At 44.1% G+C, this 20,065-nt stretch overlaps 2 protein-coding genes across 2 annotated transcripts; both read left to right on the top strand.

Moving 5' to 3' along the window:
• Positions 1 to 166: 166 nt before the first annotated feature.
• LOC139306451 (ras-related protein Rap-2a-like) lies at positions 167 to 10,377 on the top strand. The gene is made up of 2 exons (XM_070930309.1): positions 167 to 797; positions 9,139 to 10,377. The coding sequence occupies exons 1-2, from the start codon at positions 484 to 486 to the stop codon at positions 9,374 to 9,376; spliced, it is 552 nt and encodes a 183-aa protein (XP_070786410.1). The 5' UTR covers positions 167 to 483; the 3' UTR covers positions 9,377 to 10,377.
• A 1,367-nt stretch (positions 10,378 to 11,744) lies between these two features.
• Positions 11,745 to 18,539, top strand: mrpl39 (mitochondrial ribosomal protein L39). The gene is made up of 10 exons (XM_070930308.1): positions 11,745 to 11,914; positions 12,401 to 12,607; positions 12,819 to 12,958; positions 14,134 to 14,233; positions 14,490 to 14,557; positions 14,953 to 15,065; positions 15,239 to 15,304; positions 15,450 to 15,603; positions 16,058 to 16,105; positions 18,409 to 18,539. The coding sequence occupies exons 1-10, from the start codon at positions 11,878 to 11,880 to the stop codon at positions 18,457 to 18,459; spliced, it is 984 nt and encodes a 327-aa protein (XP_070786409.1). The 5' UTR covers positions 11,745 to 11,877; the 3' UTR covers positions 18,460 to 18,539.
• The last annotated feature ends 1,526 nt before the right edge of the window (positions 18,540 to 20,065 follow it).

Genomic DNA, 20,065 nt, shown 5'->3' with positions numbered 1-20,065 from the left:
CTTCCAGGAAGTAGCCACATGCAGTGGATGCACCGACTCCAGAGGCGTGGATTCCCAGCACTCCCGTCTTCTGAAGGATAAATAGGCTCTTCGCCTTTAAGCCGACTGGACCCCACTGTGCAGAGATATGTGGTGTTAGCCTCCTGTTTTGTCGGGCACATAAAAAGATGTGCAGTCTAGTTGTTTCTAATAATAGCCGATCTTATTTGTGCCACACCGACGCCTTATTGCATTATGGATGCCTCCGGACTGGTGTCCCTGCAAGATAGCGTGGGAATATCTCAGTAGAGGCTGTGGCTGTGCGTCCCGGGGCTAAATGCTCCAGCATCTCCTCCGTCTGCCCGCCTGTCGCCGCAACAGCATCTCGTTTGCCGTAAGCTACTGTGTCATGGCTGTTGCGTGAGTCCGGGCTGCGGTGCGGTGCGTGGGGATGCGCTTGTGTTGTCCGCTGCTGTAGACTTTATTTCGCTCCTCAGCAGCGCTATGCGGGAGTATAAGGTGGTGGTGCTCGGCAGCGGCGGGGTGGGGAAGTCCGCGCTGACGGTCCAGTTTGTCACCGGGACATTCATAGAGAAGTACGACCCGACCATTGAAGATTTCTACAGGAAGGAGATCGAGGTGGACTCCTCTCCGTCGGTGCTGGAGATCCTCGACACGGCCGGCACCGAGCAGTTCGCCTCAATGAGGGACCTTTACATCAGGAACGGCCAGGGCTTCATTCTGGTCTACAGTCTGGTCAACCAGCAAAGTTTTCAGGACATAAAGCCCATGAGAGACCAGATCATCAGGGTGAAACGGTGAGACACTGTCCACTTTATTATATCTATGTTAAACCACCATTGCCTTATAAATATATTCTGATGCAGTAGGCCAGAGGTTATTAAATATGTCTTAGGCCCCTTAAAGAGTCACATCCCAGGGATAAGGACACCAAAGGCTGGTTGTGTATGTGGGAGGGATAGTTATAATTAACATAATCATTCCTTAACATTCCCAAATTGATTTATAGTGAAATAAAACACTATTCTGTACCTCAGTGCCCCCTGGAACCTCCCAAAGGCCCCTAAAAGTCCATGAATCCCACTCCAAGAACCACCAAAAAATGTAGGAGTTTTTTTTTTTTTTTACAATTAGGCCCAGGAATCACCTCAAACTTGCATCCTCTCCGCTCCCTCCTCTTCCTCTCCGCCTGCCTGAGAAGCTGCAACCAGCTCATATGTTCCTCATAAGAGCCCAGCTGCAGCTCACCTGCCGTACATCAACCCGCTGAACTCTCGCTGCGGGTTGATATTCCTCTGTCTCTCACACATGACTAACTCTGGATGGCTTTGATAAGTTCAGTCCATTACTCAACAAATCCACTGAGCTCATCTCGTGGCCGGGACAGAGAGAGAGAGAGAGAGAGTGGAAGGAAAAACTGGGATCTTTCCTTTTGGTAGTGACATATTGGTGTTTTTGGCTCAGAGCCTCCATTTGTTTAATGACACTGACAGACTACAGCTAAGGCTGCAGTCTGCAAGTTCAGAATCTGTTTGGTTTTTAGTTAGCAAAAGCTGAACAGTTGAATGGTTTTGGTGCCATGTCAAGACACACGACTGACAAAGGTAGCTGAAGGATATTTGGAACTGAGACATCTGTGTCAGGGATCTATGCTGCAGTTATGATCCTTGATTTCAGTTTTACTTCACGATGTTAAAGGTTAAAAACAGTTAATGAGTCCTGCTGAGGCCCCATGTCGCGTGCCATCCCTCTTTTCTTCTCCCTGTAATGTCCGCTACCAAAATAACGGCAAAAATATTTAAAATAAAACACCCAAAAGGTGAAATTTAAGTACTAAAGAGCTCATGTTGAGATATAAGGTTTGGTTTTCTGTAAGATTATAGATGAGTCATTTTAGGGGATTTGTTTGAGGACATGCCCTTCTGGGCCCCACAATGGGGGACTACCAACAGGACCCCAAACTCACAGGGCCTCAAAGTGTCTAGAACAAAATGTATTAGTATGAGTAGTGTTAGTATTATATGAGTATGAGTATGTTGCACAACGAGATGACCAAAGTACACAACTACTGCCTGAAGTCTCTCCAAACTTGTGAAAGATTTTAAGGGATTATTCCATTTTATTTGCGTAGTTTTATTCGTAAGTAGTTGAAAGTTGAACCAGGTCGGGCAGTTTGGGAATAAACCTGTCTGTTAACTATGAAGGTGCCGCCAGGAGACGGTTAGCTTAGCTTAGCACGAAGACTTAAAGCAGGGGGAAACTGCTAGCCTGGCTCTGTTCAAAGAGCTTCGCAGCACCTCTAAAGCTCACTAATTACCGTCCTCTTAACCTGCAGGCTGGCTGTCCGTGTGAAAGGGATCTGAGATCAGGACCAGACCTGTGGTTGTAATACTGGTCACTCAGGGAAAAAACACTGTAGCAGAAGGAATGATAGGCTGACCACAGAGCAGACAGACCCATTCAAGTTTGCCATCAGTGAAATAGCACTGACGAAGCATCACACACAGGGCCGTGACACATTCATTCGTCTGACTGCATATTGTGTAATAATAATCTATAATTTAACCTGTGTAGTTTGGTGCAGTGCTTTCCTCCTCCATCCCCGGAGTGAACTGAATGCTCCTGTGGCGCAGACGTCACAGGCCGGGTGGAGGCAGGAGAGCGTCACAGCTGACGAGGCGCAGCAGGGACGAGTGCGTGAGGGAACTCCTTTGAAATGAAAAATATAATGACGGATAAAACTGTGCTCTGCCGCCACCCGATGCAGCTGCCTACGCTGTCCTCGAGTGTATATCTATAAATATTTCATACTTTTATTTCACACTGCTCTGGGTTTGAAGTAGGGATTGCTACTGTGTGTGCAAAACTGCAAATAAGTACAAAAACGCACAGTGGCCAAAACCCATGTTATCCGAGTACATACAGACGTTGGGTTGATGGTGGTGTGAAGGTAACTAGACGGCTAAAACACTTGATTAACTTTGTTAGTTGATCCACAGAAAATTAAATTACATTATTATTATTTATTCATTTTCAGCTTCTCTAGTTTGAGCATTTGCTGCTTTTCTCTGTTACTAATCGTAAATTGAGTTTTGGACTGTTTTGAATACGTCACCTTTGGGTTCTTGGAAATTGGTAGGGCTGTTTTTATTGCATTATATCTGTGTCTCATTTCTGAGCGTGCAATGGGACATTCTGAGCACAGAAAAATAGTTTTTCATGGACATAAATCATATTATGTCGAAAAATTATTACCCCCCCCCCCCCAAATTCACTGCACTGTATGCTCTCAAGAGAAAGCATGAGTCAGTCTTGTCATAAGACAGGCGATGTCATTCAGGAAAAATGGAGGAATAATCAAAACAAAGTAGCAGCGCAATCATACAAAAATGAACGAAAGTGTGTTTAAATCCAGGTTGTGTCCAAATGTTTATGTACAAGCACTTTATTACACTGTGAGCTGTTGAAGGTGACTGTTGGGGAACCAGATCATTGCTCCGTGCAGACACATGCATGTAATTTCACCGTCAGCTCAGCTGGTCCATTTAAACGAATGCAGACATCAACTGGGCGTCCATCTTTAACAAAACAAGCAACACAGTCAGCTCCTGGTCTCCATTAGCTGTCTCCAGGAGATCGGCCTCCCTCCACCCAAACTTCTTGCTGAGCCAGCAGCAGCAGCAGCAGCAACAAGCACCACGCAGAGATATAGTATGTGCCCACTCACCAGAACTTAATGGGATTGTGTTGGGTTGGAAGCCAAGAAGACATCAGGCCTCCATTAGGGAGTCATATAAAGCAGAATGCTTATGCAGGGCTCCTGGGGGGGGGCATGGGAAGGCAGTGAGATGCTATATGTTATTGCTCTGTGTGGTGCAGGTGCCGCGACGCCGCGGTCTCTTGCTGCGATATTCCTGCAGTCCACGTATCACTTTCATTGTGTTGACTTACACACATACCACTCTCACGCCTGTACTGTAAATATTTAATTGGAGCCAGGGACCAGTTAGCTTAGCTTAGCATAAAGACTTCAAACAGGGGGAAACAGCTAGCCTGGTGCTGTTCAAAGGTAGCAAAATCTAGGTTAAAATAGAGGCTAGATGTCCTGTTTCCGTCTTTTATGCTAAGCTAACCAGCTGCCCTCCGTACAGACATGGGAGTGGTATCATTCCTCTCATCTGACTCTCAGCAAAAAAGTTACCCCACTTGTTTCCCATCCAAACTGTGTCCCAAGTTTAATTGACTTTAATTCACACACTGAAAAAGTTATTAATTGTTTAACTCAACATGTAATGCAACACTTTGAATAGTGTAGCGCAGCTGATATGAGCTTAATAGAATAGGACTGCAACGACCCAAGTGGCTCATTTCTTCTTCCTCTTTAAATAAATCTGCTTTTCATTATGTTTGTTTAGAATTGATGCATATTTTAGCTAGAACACACCATCTCTGACATACTTCTCCCTCTGTAGACTGTAGCACCTCACAGACTAACCAAATAAACCCCATGTCAGTTGCTCTCTGTGGAAACAACATCTGGGTGTAGCCCTCCTCACAATCTAATAATCTCCTCGCTCTCATGTGAAGATTTATCGTTCTGCCGGCCCATGAGGAGGAAGCACGTTCAAAGCGCCCGTGCTGCGTCTTCACGCTGCACTGATGCTGTGTCTAATAGCAGGAGGTGAGTATCACGCGCCGCTGAGTGGGACTAGGGTGGAGAGCCCAAAACTACGTATCCCAGGGGGCACTTTGGTGTAGGTACAAAGTAACTTCCTGACCTCAGGCTTTTAGTGTCTGCCATCATGAAGGGGAGAGTTGTTAAAGCAGCCGGCTCGGTTTAAAATGTGAGTCAAGGAGAGCCAGCAGTAAAGTGCTCATTGTTGGTGTGTTAGTCTGTGGAAAGTGCTGGGACTTAACATATTTACTCCGCTATGCTTGCATGAGTGTTTTCACCATTCTCTGCCATTTATCACATTCAGAGCTGACTGAAAACACATCTTTCATCGTTCTAATCCAATCTAATATAAACTAAGACAGCCAAGAAATGGCCACTTGGAACCCCTACAGTTGAATATGTCACTGAGTTACAAATAGTTCAACCAAAGAGAGATGTTCCTTTTCCAGATTTGTCTTAGAGTCCTGAAATCTCAATAAAAAAAATCAAAAATAGTTTGTTTTTCCTAGCTTGCTCATCATCTTGCAGCCCCTCTGATTCATGTTGTGACCCCTTAGGAAGACATTACGCCGCATTGATCTGTATCTGGGATTCCCCACATTTAGATGATTATCTCTTTCAACTGAAAAACAGACATTAGGTTGTGATTCCAGATCCTAAGGGAATGTTTAGTGTTTCGGTATAACAGGAAACTGACAGGGAGGTTTACAGAGGACTGAACGGGCTGTATTTTCTGCTCAACTGTATCAGCCCGCACTCTTACATTGTCGTCATTACAGCCTGGTTCTGTCAGCTAGCAAACATGGATGTAAACAATGCAGGTTTCAAATGTTTAAAGTCCCTATAACTCCACAGGGCACCCGTAAGTTAAATGTTCAGAGCACTAGCTACTGCAGCGCACGCGTCAAATGAAAATGAAATGAAATGAAAAATAACCCCCCTGTCAAAGTGAAGGATCAAACTGAGGACAGTAAATATGGAGGAAGCCAAAACCCTCAAAGATATTTTATCCTCCACCAGAAAATAAGAGTATCTAGAGGAGCCGGGCTGCATCATTAAGGATGGAAATGAAGCTTAGGGTTTCATCATAAAAAAAAAAAAGAAAGACTCTGAAGACCGTCTCCATCTGCTGTGCAGGCCCTCTCTTTGTCTGTTTATCACAGGAATGTTTGCGGTTGTGTTTCCTTGCTTTCTTCTTCATGTCGTGTGTAGAAACATTAACTATGGAAGCGTAATTCTCCAGCAGTAACACCCTTTGGGAGTTACCACACTATAGGTTCTGTGATTTTCTCTCTGTCCGGTCCTACCAGCAGATGCATGCGTCGGGCTGGCTGTCACACACTGTGGCTGCTCCAGCTGCTAATTAACTGCAGATGCAGAGAGCAAAGAGACGGCTGCAGGGTTGGAGGGCTTCACATCGGAGATGCCTGACTGTTCTTTTGTAATTTGCATGTGTGTTTGCCGGTGCTGTGGGGCTCGTAAGAAAACGGGTAAGTGAAGTCACTGTAGCTATTTAGCACAGCAGGTAGCCTTAATAAGGCTGTTGTACCCTGAGGCTAAGTGGAAAATGTAGAGTCCATCTTTTGTTTGTGAGTTATAAACACTGATTCTCCGTGTGGGAGAGTTTGTTGGCCCCCCACCCCCCACCCAACAGTTAGTATAACACCCTGCGGAGGCAAATGGCTGTAACAAGTTTTTGTGAGTTGTAAAGGTCAAATGTGCATCAGCAAAAGTTATTCAAGATTCCACATCCGTTCACGAGGATGCAGCATTTCAACCGGTGGCTTTTCACAAATGGACGCGCAGATGATGGTTTCAAAACACTGGAGCTCTGCACTCAGTCTCCAAGTGTCATTCTGAAAGCTTTTAAAAGCAATAGTGTAGAAATCAATACGATCTTAACAGCCATATCTCCGTATGATTTCATAAGCTGTCAGCCACCTGCCGTTGCCTGTTCCATAAATCTCTCCCACTGCATTTTGAAAACAAAAAGCTGCGTTTCACACAGCTGGTAGGTCCAGCCAAGCCACCCGAACACATTCCAACTGTGCTGATAATTCCCATAATGCATGGCTGCCAACTCTTGTGCTGGACCAGGAACAAGTTAGCAATGTTTGTGATGCTCCCCTGCTTTGTACTCATAGAGTATGTAGAGTAGAGGAACTTCAGCACAGACTTGTACTGTGAGTAGAGATGGTTCTGAGTTAGCTAGCACCACTGTAATGTACTCCAATGTAACCCTAAACATTGACTGACATATTCTTCAACAATACATGATCTCCGCCACGGGGGCAACTTTTTGTTCATGCTGTGTTGAGCAGTTTCAGTTTCTCCTCATCTGGCGAGGGAGGGAGCGGCAGTTTGATGCCGCAACAAACAATCTCTACACAAACTCCACACCCGTCCCGACCCCACCCTCGAGAAGATGGCTCTCCCTGTGTCTTTGTAGTTATATATAGAGTTTCTCCTGCGAGGCTGTCAGATTGCATTTGTCTGTGTGGTGCTCTCCTTGTTCACACTTCACACCCTCTAGACTCCTGCTTTCCAAACACACGAGGCGCGAGATGCTTGTCCTGCTGAGGTCAGCTGCTGTTTGTATGTGTGCTGTGTGTGTGTGTGTGTGTGTGTGTTGTACAGTGCAGTGGCTGTGGGGGGGAAATGTCAAGCTGCAAGGGAAGTCTTTGGTATTTGAGCCTTTCTGAGTTTTCTCTGCTTGACAGTTTTAAAGCATGTTTGTCGACAAATCATGATGAAAATGCCGACATTATTTGGAATCGTTTCCCATTTGCACAATTGGGAAGCTTTTTTCCTCTCTTGTGAATTCCCCTGGGAGATCGGAGGTCAAGCTCGGCCACAGAGCAGCACCCTTGTAGGGTCTCACTGTCTAGCTGAAGGACACTTCAGCAGGTCCAGCAGGTGTTCAAGTGCCCCCCCCCACCTCCTCACCTCTCCACACTCATTTCCTCCGGCTCTCTGGCCCTCTTCAGCTCAGTGAGACGTTTGCCAGCTCTTTTCCACGCCTCAGCTCTTCTCCCAGCTGAGCGGTGTGGCAGCAGGCCACCAATTTGTAGATAAGAGCTCATTTCTCAATAGCACCAGCAGATCAATAAGTGGAATGCACTTAGGAATGACTGATGGTTGAGGCTATTAGGTGGTCTGCGCCATTACCTATTGTGAGAATATATACCCTCTGTAATTGACATCCTCTAGATATTTAATTGACGAAAACATGAAGGGCGTCTAACTGAAATGAAATATCTAGTACTTCAACAAACTCTTTGTAGAGTAACAACCTTGGTGTACTAACATGTCCGTTGACACAAAGTCGAAAGCGCACTATTGTCCAAAATATCATTGTATGTTGCAGCATTAAAGCTGCAATAACTGATTTCTGATTCTGGGCGGCAGAAACTAGTAGCGAACACAACGCTGTCTGTTTTTGGTCTCCACCAACTCCTGATGGAAACATCTGGCTCTCCAGCAGATAAATGCTCCGCTATGATCACCAGCTAGTTGCTAACTGTCTCACTAACTTTGTCTGTCTGGGACGAGGGACCCCTTTCACATAGAAGTAGATCCATTGTTCATTTAGAAATATTGTTTACAGACTTTAATATTTCCCTTAATTGGAAGTAATTGGCCCAAACCATGAAAACGGATACTGAACATGATATTTTGCTGTAAAACTCTCCATGTCAATTGATACACTGTTTTAAATGAAGGGACACACAAGAGCTGAAGCTAAATATTAAGTAGCAAATAGTTGTTTCCAAGTTATGAGGCCAATGCTCATGTGAGAGCAGCACATTAGCTTTATTCAATTATTCAATAACCCACACCATTACTCTCCCCAGCCTGGTTTCCTTGTATTGATGGCTCAGAGGGAAGAGGACTGGGATTGTCAGCCACACGCTGGGGAAGAAAGCTTTTGATCCGTTAAGACATGCTTAGTGCATGATGGAAATGATGCGGAGTGGAGAGCTAACGATTTTAAACAAGAACTGGAAGCCATTAAATGTGCAGCTTGCATGCTATGCAAAAGCATATATAATGTATCCAGGAATAAATAGAGCATCACAGCGTTCAAAACAGGCAGTTATTTTTTTTCCATGATGACAGTCTCCTAATGGGACCGCCTACTGATATTAGACACCCGGGGAGTGATGGAGGCCTCCTGGGAAGCTGGAACTGAATGTAGTTGTGTTTATCCCTCTCCCCTCGCTTCATTGTGCATTGTTCAAAACCCTTATTGTTTCAGCATCCAACAAATACAGTATGTAGGCCAACAATGCGCACACACACATGCTGTCACTGAGTTTAGTCTCTCGTTCCCTCCCGCGTTCTCCCTTAGGTATAAGGAAGTTCCTGTAGTCTCAGTCTGCAACAAAACACACCCAGCGGAGGAGAAAGCAGCACATTTCAGATGCACACTCCTCTGTTATTACTTTCTCTCTCATTTCCAGGTATCAGCAGGTGCCGGTGGTGCTGGTGGGTAACAAGGTGGACCTGGAGGAGGAGAGGGAAGTGTCCCCCAGCGAGGGGCAGGCGCTGGCCGAGGACTGGGGCTGCCCCTTCATGGAGACGTCGGCCAAGAGCAAGACCATGGTGGACGAGCTGTTCGCTGAGATCGTGAGGCAGATGGACTTCTGCCCTCTGCCGGACCGGAGAGAGACCTGCTGCCCCGCCTGCAGCGTGCAGTAGCGGCCGATCAGTCTGCCGGAGGGGTGATGGATGGGAGGATGATTAGAAATTAGAATGCAAATGAGTTCATGTCATGTAGATTGAAGATGGAGGGGGTTTAAAGGAAAAATCCACTCTTTCTAAAACTATTTCCACCTGCTTTCTGTATCTAGCAGTTTAGGGTTGTGCTCTGGTCCACAGGCATTCTGGGAAATGTAGGAAATCACTGAATGAAGCAGTCAAAGCAGGTGAAGGGGAAATTTGATTTCAACATTCATCACTCCTCGGACACAGGGTGGATTTTCCCTTGAAAGAAAAAAAAACAACACTTGACCTCCCACATTCACCACCGACCTCCTTTCGGGGTTCCCCAAAAGCAGCACGGTGCCAAAACCGTCTTAAAAGCCATCGACACAGAGGATCATAGTGCTAAATGCTTTTGGGAAACCAGCCACAGGTCCAAGCAGGGATGGCAGTGTGCTCAGCCGTTTTATTGGTCCTGTTTTCTTCTGCTTGTGTTTTTTCTTTTTGCACTTTTGGGACTCTTTTGACAGTGCAAGACCAATCACCAAGTATCTGATCGGATGTCAAGTAACACCACTGTGAAGGAGTCATACTGGAGGTCAATTTTACAGCAGGCCCGCCTAACTATGAATGAATGAACAGATGAATGAATGTCTCAAAAGGAAACCGCACCTTTGGGGAAATTCACCCAGAAGATCCCAAATGTTGACATACTGTGGACGACGTGTGCATGACGTCGTACTGTCACGCTGACATTGAGTACAATCAATCTCACCCAAAGAGACAGTATCAATCAACCAACTGATCAATCAATCAATCAGTCGTGAAAATGTACGGACACTTAACACCTTACAGATGATACAAATGCCTTGTTACATTGTATGAAGTGAACATCAGTGTCAGTGTATAGTTCATTTATCTTAAGTCACATCAGATATGTTAGTGGTTCAATGTGAGAAACACATATTTTCAACAAAAAATAAAACTTTATGCACAAATGTGTCGTGTGTATTTATTGTTGAATCATTTATGGTAAAGAAACATTCAATATTTCTTTATTTGTGTGTCATTTACAACTGAAGTTACCTCTCTCCTTTTACTTAAGCCTACAGAGGTCATAAGATTTGCACTCATTGTGAAAACAACCTTTCAGCTTTCCTATTTACCATTATCTGGCTTCCATCTTGGCCTGCGTCGAGATGATTTATGATGTTTTGGTCTTGCGGCTGCGTTCCCTGGCCCGGCGTCCTGCTGCTCCTGCTGCTGCCATTAGTGCCAACACTTACTGCTGATTCTGGTCCTGAAAAATCCAACAAGCATTTGTCAAATTCTGAGTACCATTAGAGTCCATTAGAGGATGAAATTGGGGACATGTGAGTCTTTAGAGCCAAGATCATAACTTTGGATTCCATCCAATCAGCATAAGAGCAAACCGTCTTTCAACACTCGGGAAACAGAAACTGAGGTAATTCAGAAATAAATTGAAGAGGGAATGGGACACCATAAATATCAAAATTTTAGTACAAATGCCTATAGGAATATAAGTATTACACAGAGATATATTATGTTGTTAGGGGCTGTCTTGATGAAAATGGTGCTGATAGAGAACATAATTTATTTCACTGTCTACAGAACACAATAATTATTGCTGGGTTTCCTTTAAATAAGTCCCATTGAAATGACTACCAACAGCGACATCTGCTGTTATAAACTGGAACAGCACTCTAGGTCGCACGGACCTTTCCAGCAACTGACTTCCGTCCCTCCCCAGGAGTCGAAACCGCCCACTATACTACCAGCACGTACTGATTTAGCCAAAATGTAGCATGTAGTATGCATTATGCAAACAAAAGCAAAATATGCAGCATGTCAAAAACACCCGGATGTCGTACTGATTCGGAACAAACCTCCAGTATGCATCGGACCAGTCTACCTCACCTACTATGTCCCACAATGCAAAGCGCTGGCAGTGGTTTGTCATTAACGTAAACTTTCACTTATTTCACCTTAGCAGTCTACAAAAATCTGTTTCTGAACAAATTCGAGGCGAGAAATAAACAACACAGTTACTGAATCGTCACTCATAGTAGATCTACAAGGCCTCATTTGAAGGTTTGTTCCGACTTTCGTGATGATTGTTACTTCCGCTTTCCAAAGCCGGAAAGCGACTAAGTCTGGCCGGGCATCTTTTCCACCAGAAGTGTCTACACGATTTTATTTTGTATTTTGTGTGCATTTCCTGTGGAGCCGCCCTGAGAGCGGAGCATGCACCGGAAGCGACCTTACAAAGGACGCCTGCAGACAAACCGTCAGACCCCCTCGTTCCTCCTCGGACCCAATTATTCGTTGCACACAGAACAGGCATGGCGTCCTCAGAGAGTGTTTTTGGCGTCCTTCAGTCAGAGTCATAACTAACAGACATTTAAACATTCGCTCTTATTATTATAAATTATTTTAAGTTGTTTTTTTCTTATGTAGCTGTAGAAATATTCTTCACAATGGCGACCAGGACCGTGTGTCAAGTTCTCCAGCGCCGTAAGTATCTGCTAGCTAACGTTATCAGGGTAGCATTAGCATGGATGTTAGCTAAGTTGTAGTTTCATATTGCAGCTGAGTCTGGATAAATAACGTTAGACCTTTTCACAGCAGACATTTTGACTTGATACAGCAACACAAGTAAATGTGTAATTAATATTAACGATAGCTCTGTTCCACTAAATGTAACTAAGTTAAGCTAACATTATTCCTATGAGTACAGGAGTGGATGGCAGCCATACACCTGCTATGCTTTTTCTGCCACAACATGTTAAAATGTCTGCTGCGAATAAGGTCTATTATGAAGAAGGGTTGATATAACACAAGTGGTGTAGAGGTTTGTCAAGATACTAAGTTGTGTTAGTATGTTTGTATTACGTTAAACTCAAGTTGGCAGACTCGTGTAATACGCTGCGGTAATTTCGGTTAGCTTGTTTGGGGCCTGGTAAGCATCCATCCATCCATCCATCCTCCCCCCCTCCACAGGCTTTGCATCGGCCGTGGCGGCTGTTCGTCCACCGGCCGCTGATGTCCGCAGCCAGCGCAACGCTGTCTTCTCCCGAGAGCAGGCCAGGCAGAGAGGCCTGTACCCCCGCATCGAGAAGATAGAGGTCTCCATGCAAGGCCCGAGCCTGGATGGTACACTGCTCATCATGAACAGAGGAATGTCAACGCCACTGAGCTGTGCCAGACGTGAGTGAAAGCACTGTATAAAGAAAACAACTTGGAATCTTTTATTTGAATTTTCCCCAGAGTTAACCCTTCTTGGAACAATTTTTAAAGTCAGGTCAGCCTTTCCTGTAAATTCACAATCTGTGAGAACCGAAACACCTCAGCTTTATTTGCATGTATTAATAATGCGTTGCTACATGTTTGACTAAAGATGAACTCCTGTTTTCCTTAGACTTGACGGAGCATCATGTGACCAACTCAGTACTGGCCCTGGTGGATGGGGAACCATGGCCTCTCCACCAGCCCCTCACAAACTCCTGCTCACTCACTCTGCTCACATTCAAAGACAGTGACCCTACACTGGTCAACCAGGTACTTCAACAGTTCAAAAATGTTTCATTTAATAGTGTTTGTGATTGTTTTGGACCTTAAGCATCTCCTGCTTTTTTGGGTAACTGATATGTATGTTAGACTTTCTTCCATTAGTATATTTCAATACGTGGTAGTGTTTTTATAGATTGCACGGCCATTTTGCAGTAGGTCCAGTTTTAGTGAGACTTCTTACTCCACTATTACATGTCTGACCTTTTTAAAGGATAGGTTCATATTTATGGTCTATCTTAATATAATACTCACATGTCCATATGTACATTGAAATAGTTATTGGGTGCTGTAATTGTTCCTCTTGTACATAAGGGCCAATAACGGGATCCCTTCCCATTGTGCTTCTAATGTGATGGGAGACAGAATTCACAGCCTCTGTCTGTGTAAAAATGTGTTCATAATTTCCGCCAAAGATAACATGAAGCTTTTTGCTGTCTGAGTTATCCAAGTCGTGTAGGTATCTTCTAAAGATTTGGTGTCTGCTTGTCTGCAAAGTCCTGGTAGAGGAATAATAACACATAGAGGGGACTTTGGATCACAGTGACTAACTTTGGAACTTCTTGATTTGGTTAACTCAAACTGCAGCATGTCATATTTGATTTGCTTTAGAATGCAGTTTTGCACAGAGGACTGTGGATTTTGTCCTGCTCACCTACATCGAAACAGGAGGCACAATTACAGCAACCAATAACTCTTTCAGTGTACATATGGGCATGTGAGTAGTGTGTGAAGATAGACTTGGAAGGAATTGCCATTTCGGGTAATAAAGTGCTCTTACTTTGTCATGGAGATTTACAGCTAAATGAGAAATGTCTGTATCCTGTGGAAATGTACTTGACAGACACTGAATTCGGCCCATCTGGAGTGGTATATGACAGTTTCTCTGTATCCAAATGTATATGAATTCATTTGAAGGTGTTAAAGCCGCCATCTGCACTATACATTCACATGATGTGAACAGGAACTGTGTGACTAAGGCATCTTTCCATCTGTATATAATATACTTTACACACTGATTACACAAAACGTTATGGACTTCTTCCTTTAAAAGCTTCCAAAATCCTTCTGTCATCCTTTTTAATCTACATGTCTCTGTGATCAGTGTAAATGTAAAATCAGTAAGTGATCTAATGAAAGGTTTGTGTCCCCTTGTTTCCCCTCAGGCCTATTGGCGTTCCTGCGCTGCCTTGCTAGGCCAGGTGCTGGAGACTGCGTTCAAGGATGACTTTACTGTGGAGCTGCTCAGCACAGCAGAGGTGCCAGGTAGAGGGGCTTCTCTTTATTTCTCCCCTGACCAGCTATCAGATGCTGTATCTTTGGTCAGTAAGTCAGTGAGGGTCCTGCGCTACACTGCCAGGAATGCTTTGAGTCAGAATTGAAAGGCTCAGTTAGATGCAGTGTTTGGTCTTTGCCTGCTGTCAGACATCCAATAGACCATAATTAAAACAGCGATATTTGTTATATTTATGTAAAACAATTATTTAGGCTCATTAAACATAATTCCTGTGTTTCCCTGCAGTCACTTCAGGGGCTTTCTGCTGTGATGTGGTTCTCGACCCTCAGCTGGACTCATGGACTCCCTCTGAGGTGGGTGTGTATGTATGTGTGTGTGATAAAAAGCACAGTAAAGCTTCTGCAGTCATTATTAAGCAAAGTGTCTGTTTCCATCAGCCAGTGCATGAGCTTCCCTTTAAGATGTACATGTATTTGAAATGCATATAAATAAATAATAAATATACATTTTAGTCTTTATTTAGTAGGAGTATGAGAGAAAGATGGACAGCTGGTGATGCATTAGTGTGCATTTTTATTATCACCTTTTGAAGTGAAGCCTCCATTTGTCACCAGCAGTTGCAGGGGAGGAGTGATTCAGAGCTATTATTTGTTGCTTTGTGCCTTGGATTACAGACCTTCTGTATCTCTTACTGTACCTGATCCTTTGTGAGTGTTTGTAAACCAACATGGCTGTTTTTCCTCTCCAGGAGTCGTTGCGGTCTCTGACCCGAGGGGCCCAGCAGCTGATCCACCAGGACCTGGCCTGGGAGCCTTTGGAGGTTGTGCCGTCTGTGGCGCTGGAGGTCTTCTCACACAGCAGGTAAACTGACCCCTGCTCAGTACTATCTGCCACTGTTTTGTATGCTTTTTCTCGCTCCATACCTGTCCTTCTTGTGTCTCTTTGTTTCCTGTCCCTGCCTGGTCCCTCTCCAGTAAACTCATAAACACATAATGACTGTTGTTGTTGTTGAGCTTTTTCTCTGTCTCTCCCAGGTGTAAACAGGAAGAAGTGGAACAGAAGGCGGCACAAAATCCCAAAGGCACAGTGATGCTCTACAGGTGATTTTTTCATGCACACATTTTGGTTTAAACCTTAATTTCCTGCCTACATGTTTCCAGTGTTGACAGTTCCATGTCACATTATGAATATCAAGGATGGTATGTAATATGTACATCTCCCATAATTGTTTACCTTTTTTTGAAGATGTGGTGACCATGTGCTGCTGAGTGCTGGCCCCCTGGTGGCCAGGACAGGCCTGTGCTCCCAGTATGAGGTGACGGCCCTCCACAGCCTCGGACAGGGACCCTGGGGTCTCCACCGTCGCACACAGGGCCTCTCCCTGCCTCTGCAGCTGCAGGTAGGGACGTGTGTGTGGAATATAATGACTTAAATACACTGCAGACATCCAGAAAGCTCAGTTGAGGACTCTGTGATTGTTTTTTTTTTTTCATTTTTTTTTTGTTAAATGTAACTTTTGTGATCACTCGATGATTAAAACCTGCATGCGAGACAGTTCGTTAGTTGTATTTTAAAATCTTGATTAGTGTCACCTGACCACTATTGACACCTTCACCTCAGGCAATGACAGGTTTCAGTGTCAATTAATTTTAGTCAGTCATGTCAGTCTGCAGAGGTTTCCCTCAATTATTGATAAAACCGGCGTTGCCATGGAACATATCATATATGACATTTAGTTGCTCTTCTAATATCGAAGCTTGTCCTGTGTAATAGCACAGAAGTGTATGGCGCAGTCAAAGTACTTTCTGGGTGTCTACATGTGCCTGCTAGTCACGTTGTGCTCCTCTCTGCAGGCTCACCACACAGTATGGAGGAAACTGAGGCAGCGGGCAGAGAAACTGGTAAGAACAACAATTATCACACGGTCATCCAACAGCAGTGACATCAAAGCTGAAGCACTGAGGCCAGCTCAGAGAAGGAGGTCTGTTAGTGTTTTGGGGTAGTTGTCTGGTCTAGATGTTGGATACTTGTCCAAATTACCGCCTGTTCCACATTCAGCCAGCTTGCTCCCTGGCTGAAGCCATCACTTCAGATTTCACAAAGTAGCCAGAGGATAGGATTTAACACTGCTATTTTTATTGCTTTTCATTTGTATTTTGGCAAAAAGCCGAGAGAGGAGACGCAGTGTGGGCTGTAGTGTTCAGGAAAAAGCAGGTCTCATCCTCCTCACGAGGGACAAACCGCTGTTTTCTGAACTCCACATCAAAGAATCAGACGCTAACTGGAGATCCAAGGAAGAAGTATTTTTAAATCTCTCAAAGTTCAAGGCTCTTTATTGTAGACGTTGTACATCGTGACTCTCCGATGGATGCAAAGTTGAATCCACTCTGTCTGAGCATAACCAAGTTTGACTCCAGCACTAAAGGAGAAGCATAAATTCTTCAAATTCAATCTAGGCTACGAGTTAATTTTGGATGGAGCCATCTAGGCGAAATATATTTTGCTGCAGCCTTTCTGGCATTCTCTGTGCATCACTGATTGCGTAATGAAAAGAAAAAAAAGATGTACTCGTTAATAGACACACTTGATTTGGCAACTGATGACATACTGTGCTCTGTGGCCTACATTTTTTTCACAGAGATTGGTTTATTGAGGGAATTGAAGTAGCACTTTATTAAAGACAAAAGTATGAGCGTCAGAGTTGGACCGACATTCAAAGTGGAGGATATTTGGATCACTTCTTTCTGGAGTTTTTACAAGCACAGGATTAGCATGCAGAGCTGCTGCAGGAGCTGCAGGACATCAGTTTTATGGTCTTAGAGGACACTTCCATATTATCACCTGACGCACTAATGTTTGCTGTTTTGAGTGTGCATATGATATGTGTATAGAGGGCAGACGTCCTGTCCTTTTTGTCCCACTTGTTAACAGAGCATCACTACCACTAATCAGTACAGGAGCTATAAACTGAAACAGGCCTTCTGAAGGACGTTCGTGCTGCAGAATATTCAGTATGTGTCGACCTAATGCACATGATATCCTTCCCTGCAACAGCTCATTCAAAAAATGTTTGGTAACGCTTTAGATGATGCTCGCAAATTACAGCGTAATAGGTAGGTAGTTAAGTATTTCATTAGTACCCCCTATGTACACAATATTTACACTTGTCTTTATTTTATGTGAATATTGTAAATAGTGGTAATTATGTCCTCATGTCCCCCCATGTGTTCACTACTCTTATTTCAACTTGGGCCTTATTTTTGTTGTCTTGGCCATTACTTCTGTCAGTTATGATTACATAAAACTCTCTAAAGCAATTGTGGAGAGATCTGGGAGCACGGCCATATTTCTGCAACAAAGTCCATCTGGGCAGTCAGACAATTAGACAGGTTGTAAACAAGCTTGCAGTTTAGCCAGATTATCTAAACCACTTTATTTGGAAGTAAAATGTTGCTAATAATCCCTCACTGCACAGGAAAGCTGTGTGTGCAAAGTATGGTGAGCAGAGTAGGTCAAAGTTGAACCTGACTTAAAACTGTTTTCTGACAGTCCACCTTTGTTTTCTCCTCTGAATAAGTTTGGAAGTTAATTACAGACAAAATCTTTGACGTTTGAGTTGGATTAGATGTTTCAGAGTGGATGCATGTGTTAAGCATTGGATTACATACATTATAAGTTTTTCCCCTGAAAGCCTAGATCCAGGTGGACAAAATAACAGGAACACCTTACAGTCCAATGCAACCCTGTACAGTAGCCCTACAATACAACTTTTTACGAGACTGTTTTAAAGAGATATTGTTCCATCTTTATATTTTAAGGCTGTGGCGTTGTAACACGTTATATTGTAAAGTTGAAAGGTTTGTGTTATTTTGCCCACCTTCTGTATGTGCTACCATACAGAACTTGCCAGAAACAGGTCCATAAACGCAGCGAGGCGTGGGCGGGCGCGTTTTGTGAGCCGGCTGCAGGCAGTAGGGAAGCATGTCCCCCGTCTGCCTCCAGCTGGCGCTCAAAACATGGCCGCCCACGCTGCAAACAGATGCCTCCACACCCCTCCAACATCTCCGCAGAAACGTCCTTTTAAAGATAATTTTTAGGTCATTTCTACTTTATTAAACCTTCAGCAAAGACAGAAATCAGGATGTAACAGTTATTTGAAGTAACTGTTAACATCGTTAACGTTTTTTTTTTTTTTGTTGTACAGGTTGAGGTGTCAAGACCTGAAGAAGTGACTCCACCTCCGACCAGCCAGTAACGACCTGTGTAACCTTCCACACACACACATACACAGACATGTACCTGATTGTATTATTTGTTCAATAAATGTGTAAAAACCATAAAGATAACTCCACTTATCTCTTTCTTCTGAAATCGCCACATGTTGAAGTGAATGGTTTCCTGTGACCCACGTTGTCGTACAAAACACAAGCGTCATTCTTGTGTCGTGTGTGTTGAGAGGGCGAGCTGCTTGAGTTTATAACTGTTGAGCTGATTGCGGGCGTGTAGGAGTGAGAATGGAAATGTGTGGATGTGCGTTTGGGTGTGTGTCAGCAGTTTGCTTAACAACACAGTGTGTGTGTGTGTGTGTGTGTATTGGCTGAAGGTCAGGCAGCAGTGCAGCTGTTGTTGTCTATCACTCGTCAAACAGGTGGCTATCAATCCTCAGAGTGTGTTCGGAGTCAAGTGTGAAAAAGTGTGAGCAAGCCAGAGGATTGGAGCCATGAGGCACTTTCTTTTTTGTCTTTCCCAGGATTCCAGGCGTTTTGACACATTAGACAACGCTGCTGGTTTCTGCCAGAAATGGAATCACAGGCTAATATAGTTGGGTACCACTTTCCAATGAGACACCTTATTATAGAAGCTTTAAGTTACTGGTTAATAATTATTAATGGCTTATATCTCATAAATGAAGCATTAGTAAATAAGTACAGTTTTTTGTTTTGACAATGTTAAAGTAATTTTTGAGTTTGTGACGAGACAGAACATATTAATTAGTGAGCTTTAGAGGTGCTGGTAGATGTATTTTTGAACTTTTGGAGTTATGCTAAGCTAATCGACTCTCATGTCCAGGTCAGTACACAGATATGAGAGTGCTGTCAATCTTCTCATCTAACTCACGGCAAGAAAGCAAATAAGCTCCACACATGTGGAACTATTCCTTTTGTAAAACATTAGTCACAACTTATAATAACTTCAAGGAAGTCTAATTAGAAAGTGGCACCACTAGGTTTTAATATCACGGTGCTGAAAGCCCACCATTTGTGTAATAGTACAGGTGGCTACTGACAGCTGGTAAGGTTTTAAGACCACCAATGATAAAAGAAAATTGAGTGGCTCCCTTCCCCAGACTGTTCACCCCTCCCCCCTCCCCCATTGTACATTACAGATTTGACATTCGAGTCTCTGCCACTGTGCGAGTCTTTGGACAAACAAGGAACGTAAAAGACCGGTAGCATAAAGCCCCCTTCATGTTCAGCAGGCTTCTTCCGTCCTTTTATCCCTGCATTTAATCACACTCCAACTGTATCAGTCACCATCAGGAGGCGGCTGAAGATTGACCAAAGCCTCAGGGCCAGAAAAGTTAGCCACTGTGCAGCTGTTGCTCCCACTCAAGCATCCTACTACCGCCACCACCACTACCCCCCACGCCAACACACACTGACAATGTGTGAGACACACCCAAGGACATATGCCTCGGTCTTGGAGCTTGTCACACCACCAGCACCAATTGAGATGTTTGAATCGCTGCCCTGAATTCCTCGCCGCTGTAGCGCTCGAGATGTTTAGGAACGACTGCTGTGCCTGCGCCGCCGCTGCTCAAACATGATTAAATTTGAATAGCTACTAAAACACTCTGGAAT

Source organism: Enoplosus armatus, chromosome 24, assembly GCF_043641665.1.
Source record: "Enoplosus armatus isolate fEnoArm2 chromosome 24, fEnoArm2.hap1, whole genome shotgun sequence".
Taxonomy (NCBI): Eukaryota; Metazoa; Chordata; class Actinopteri; order Centrarchiformes; family Enoplosidae; genus Enoplosus; species Enoplosus armatus.
Note: the sequence above shows the minus strand (reverse complement) of the source record. Positions and strands in the feature narration are given on the sequence as shown.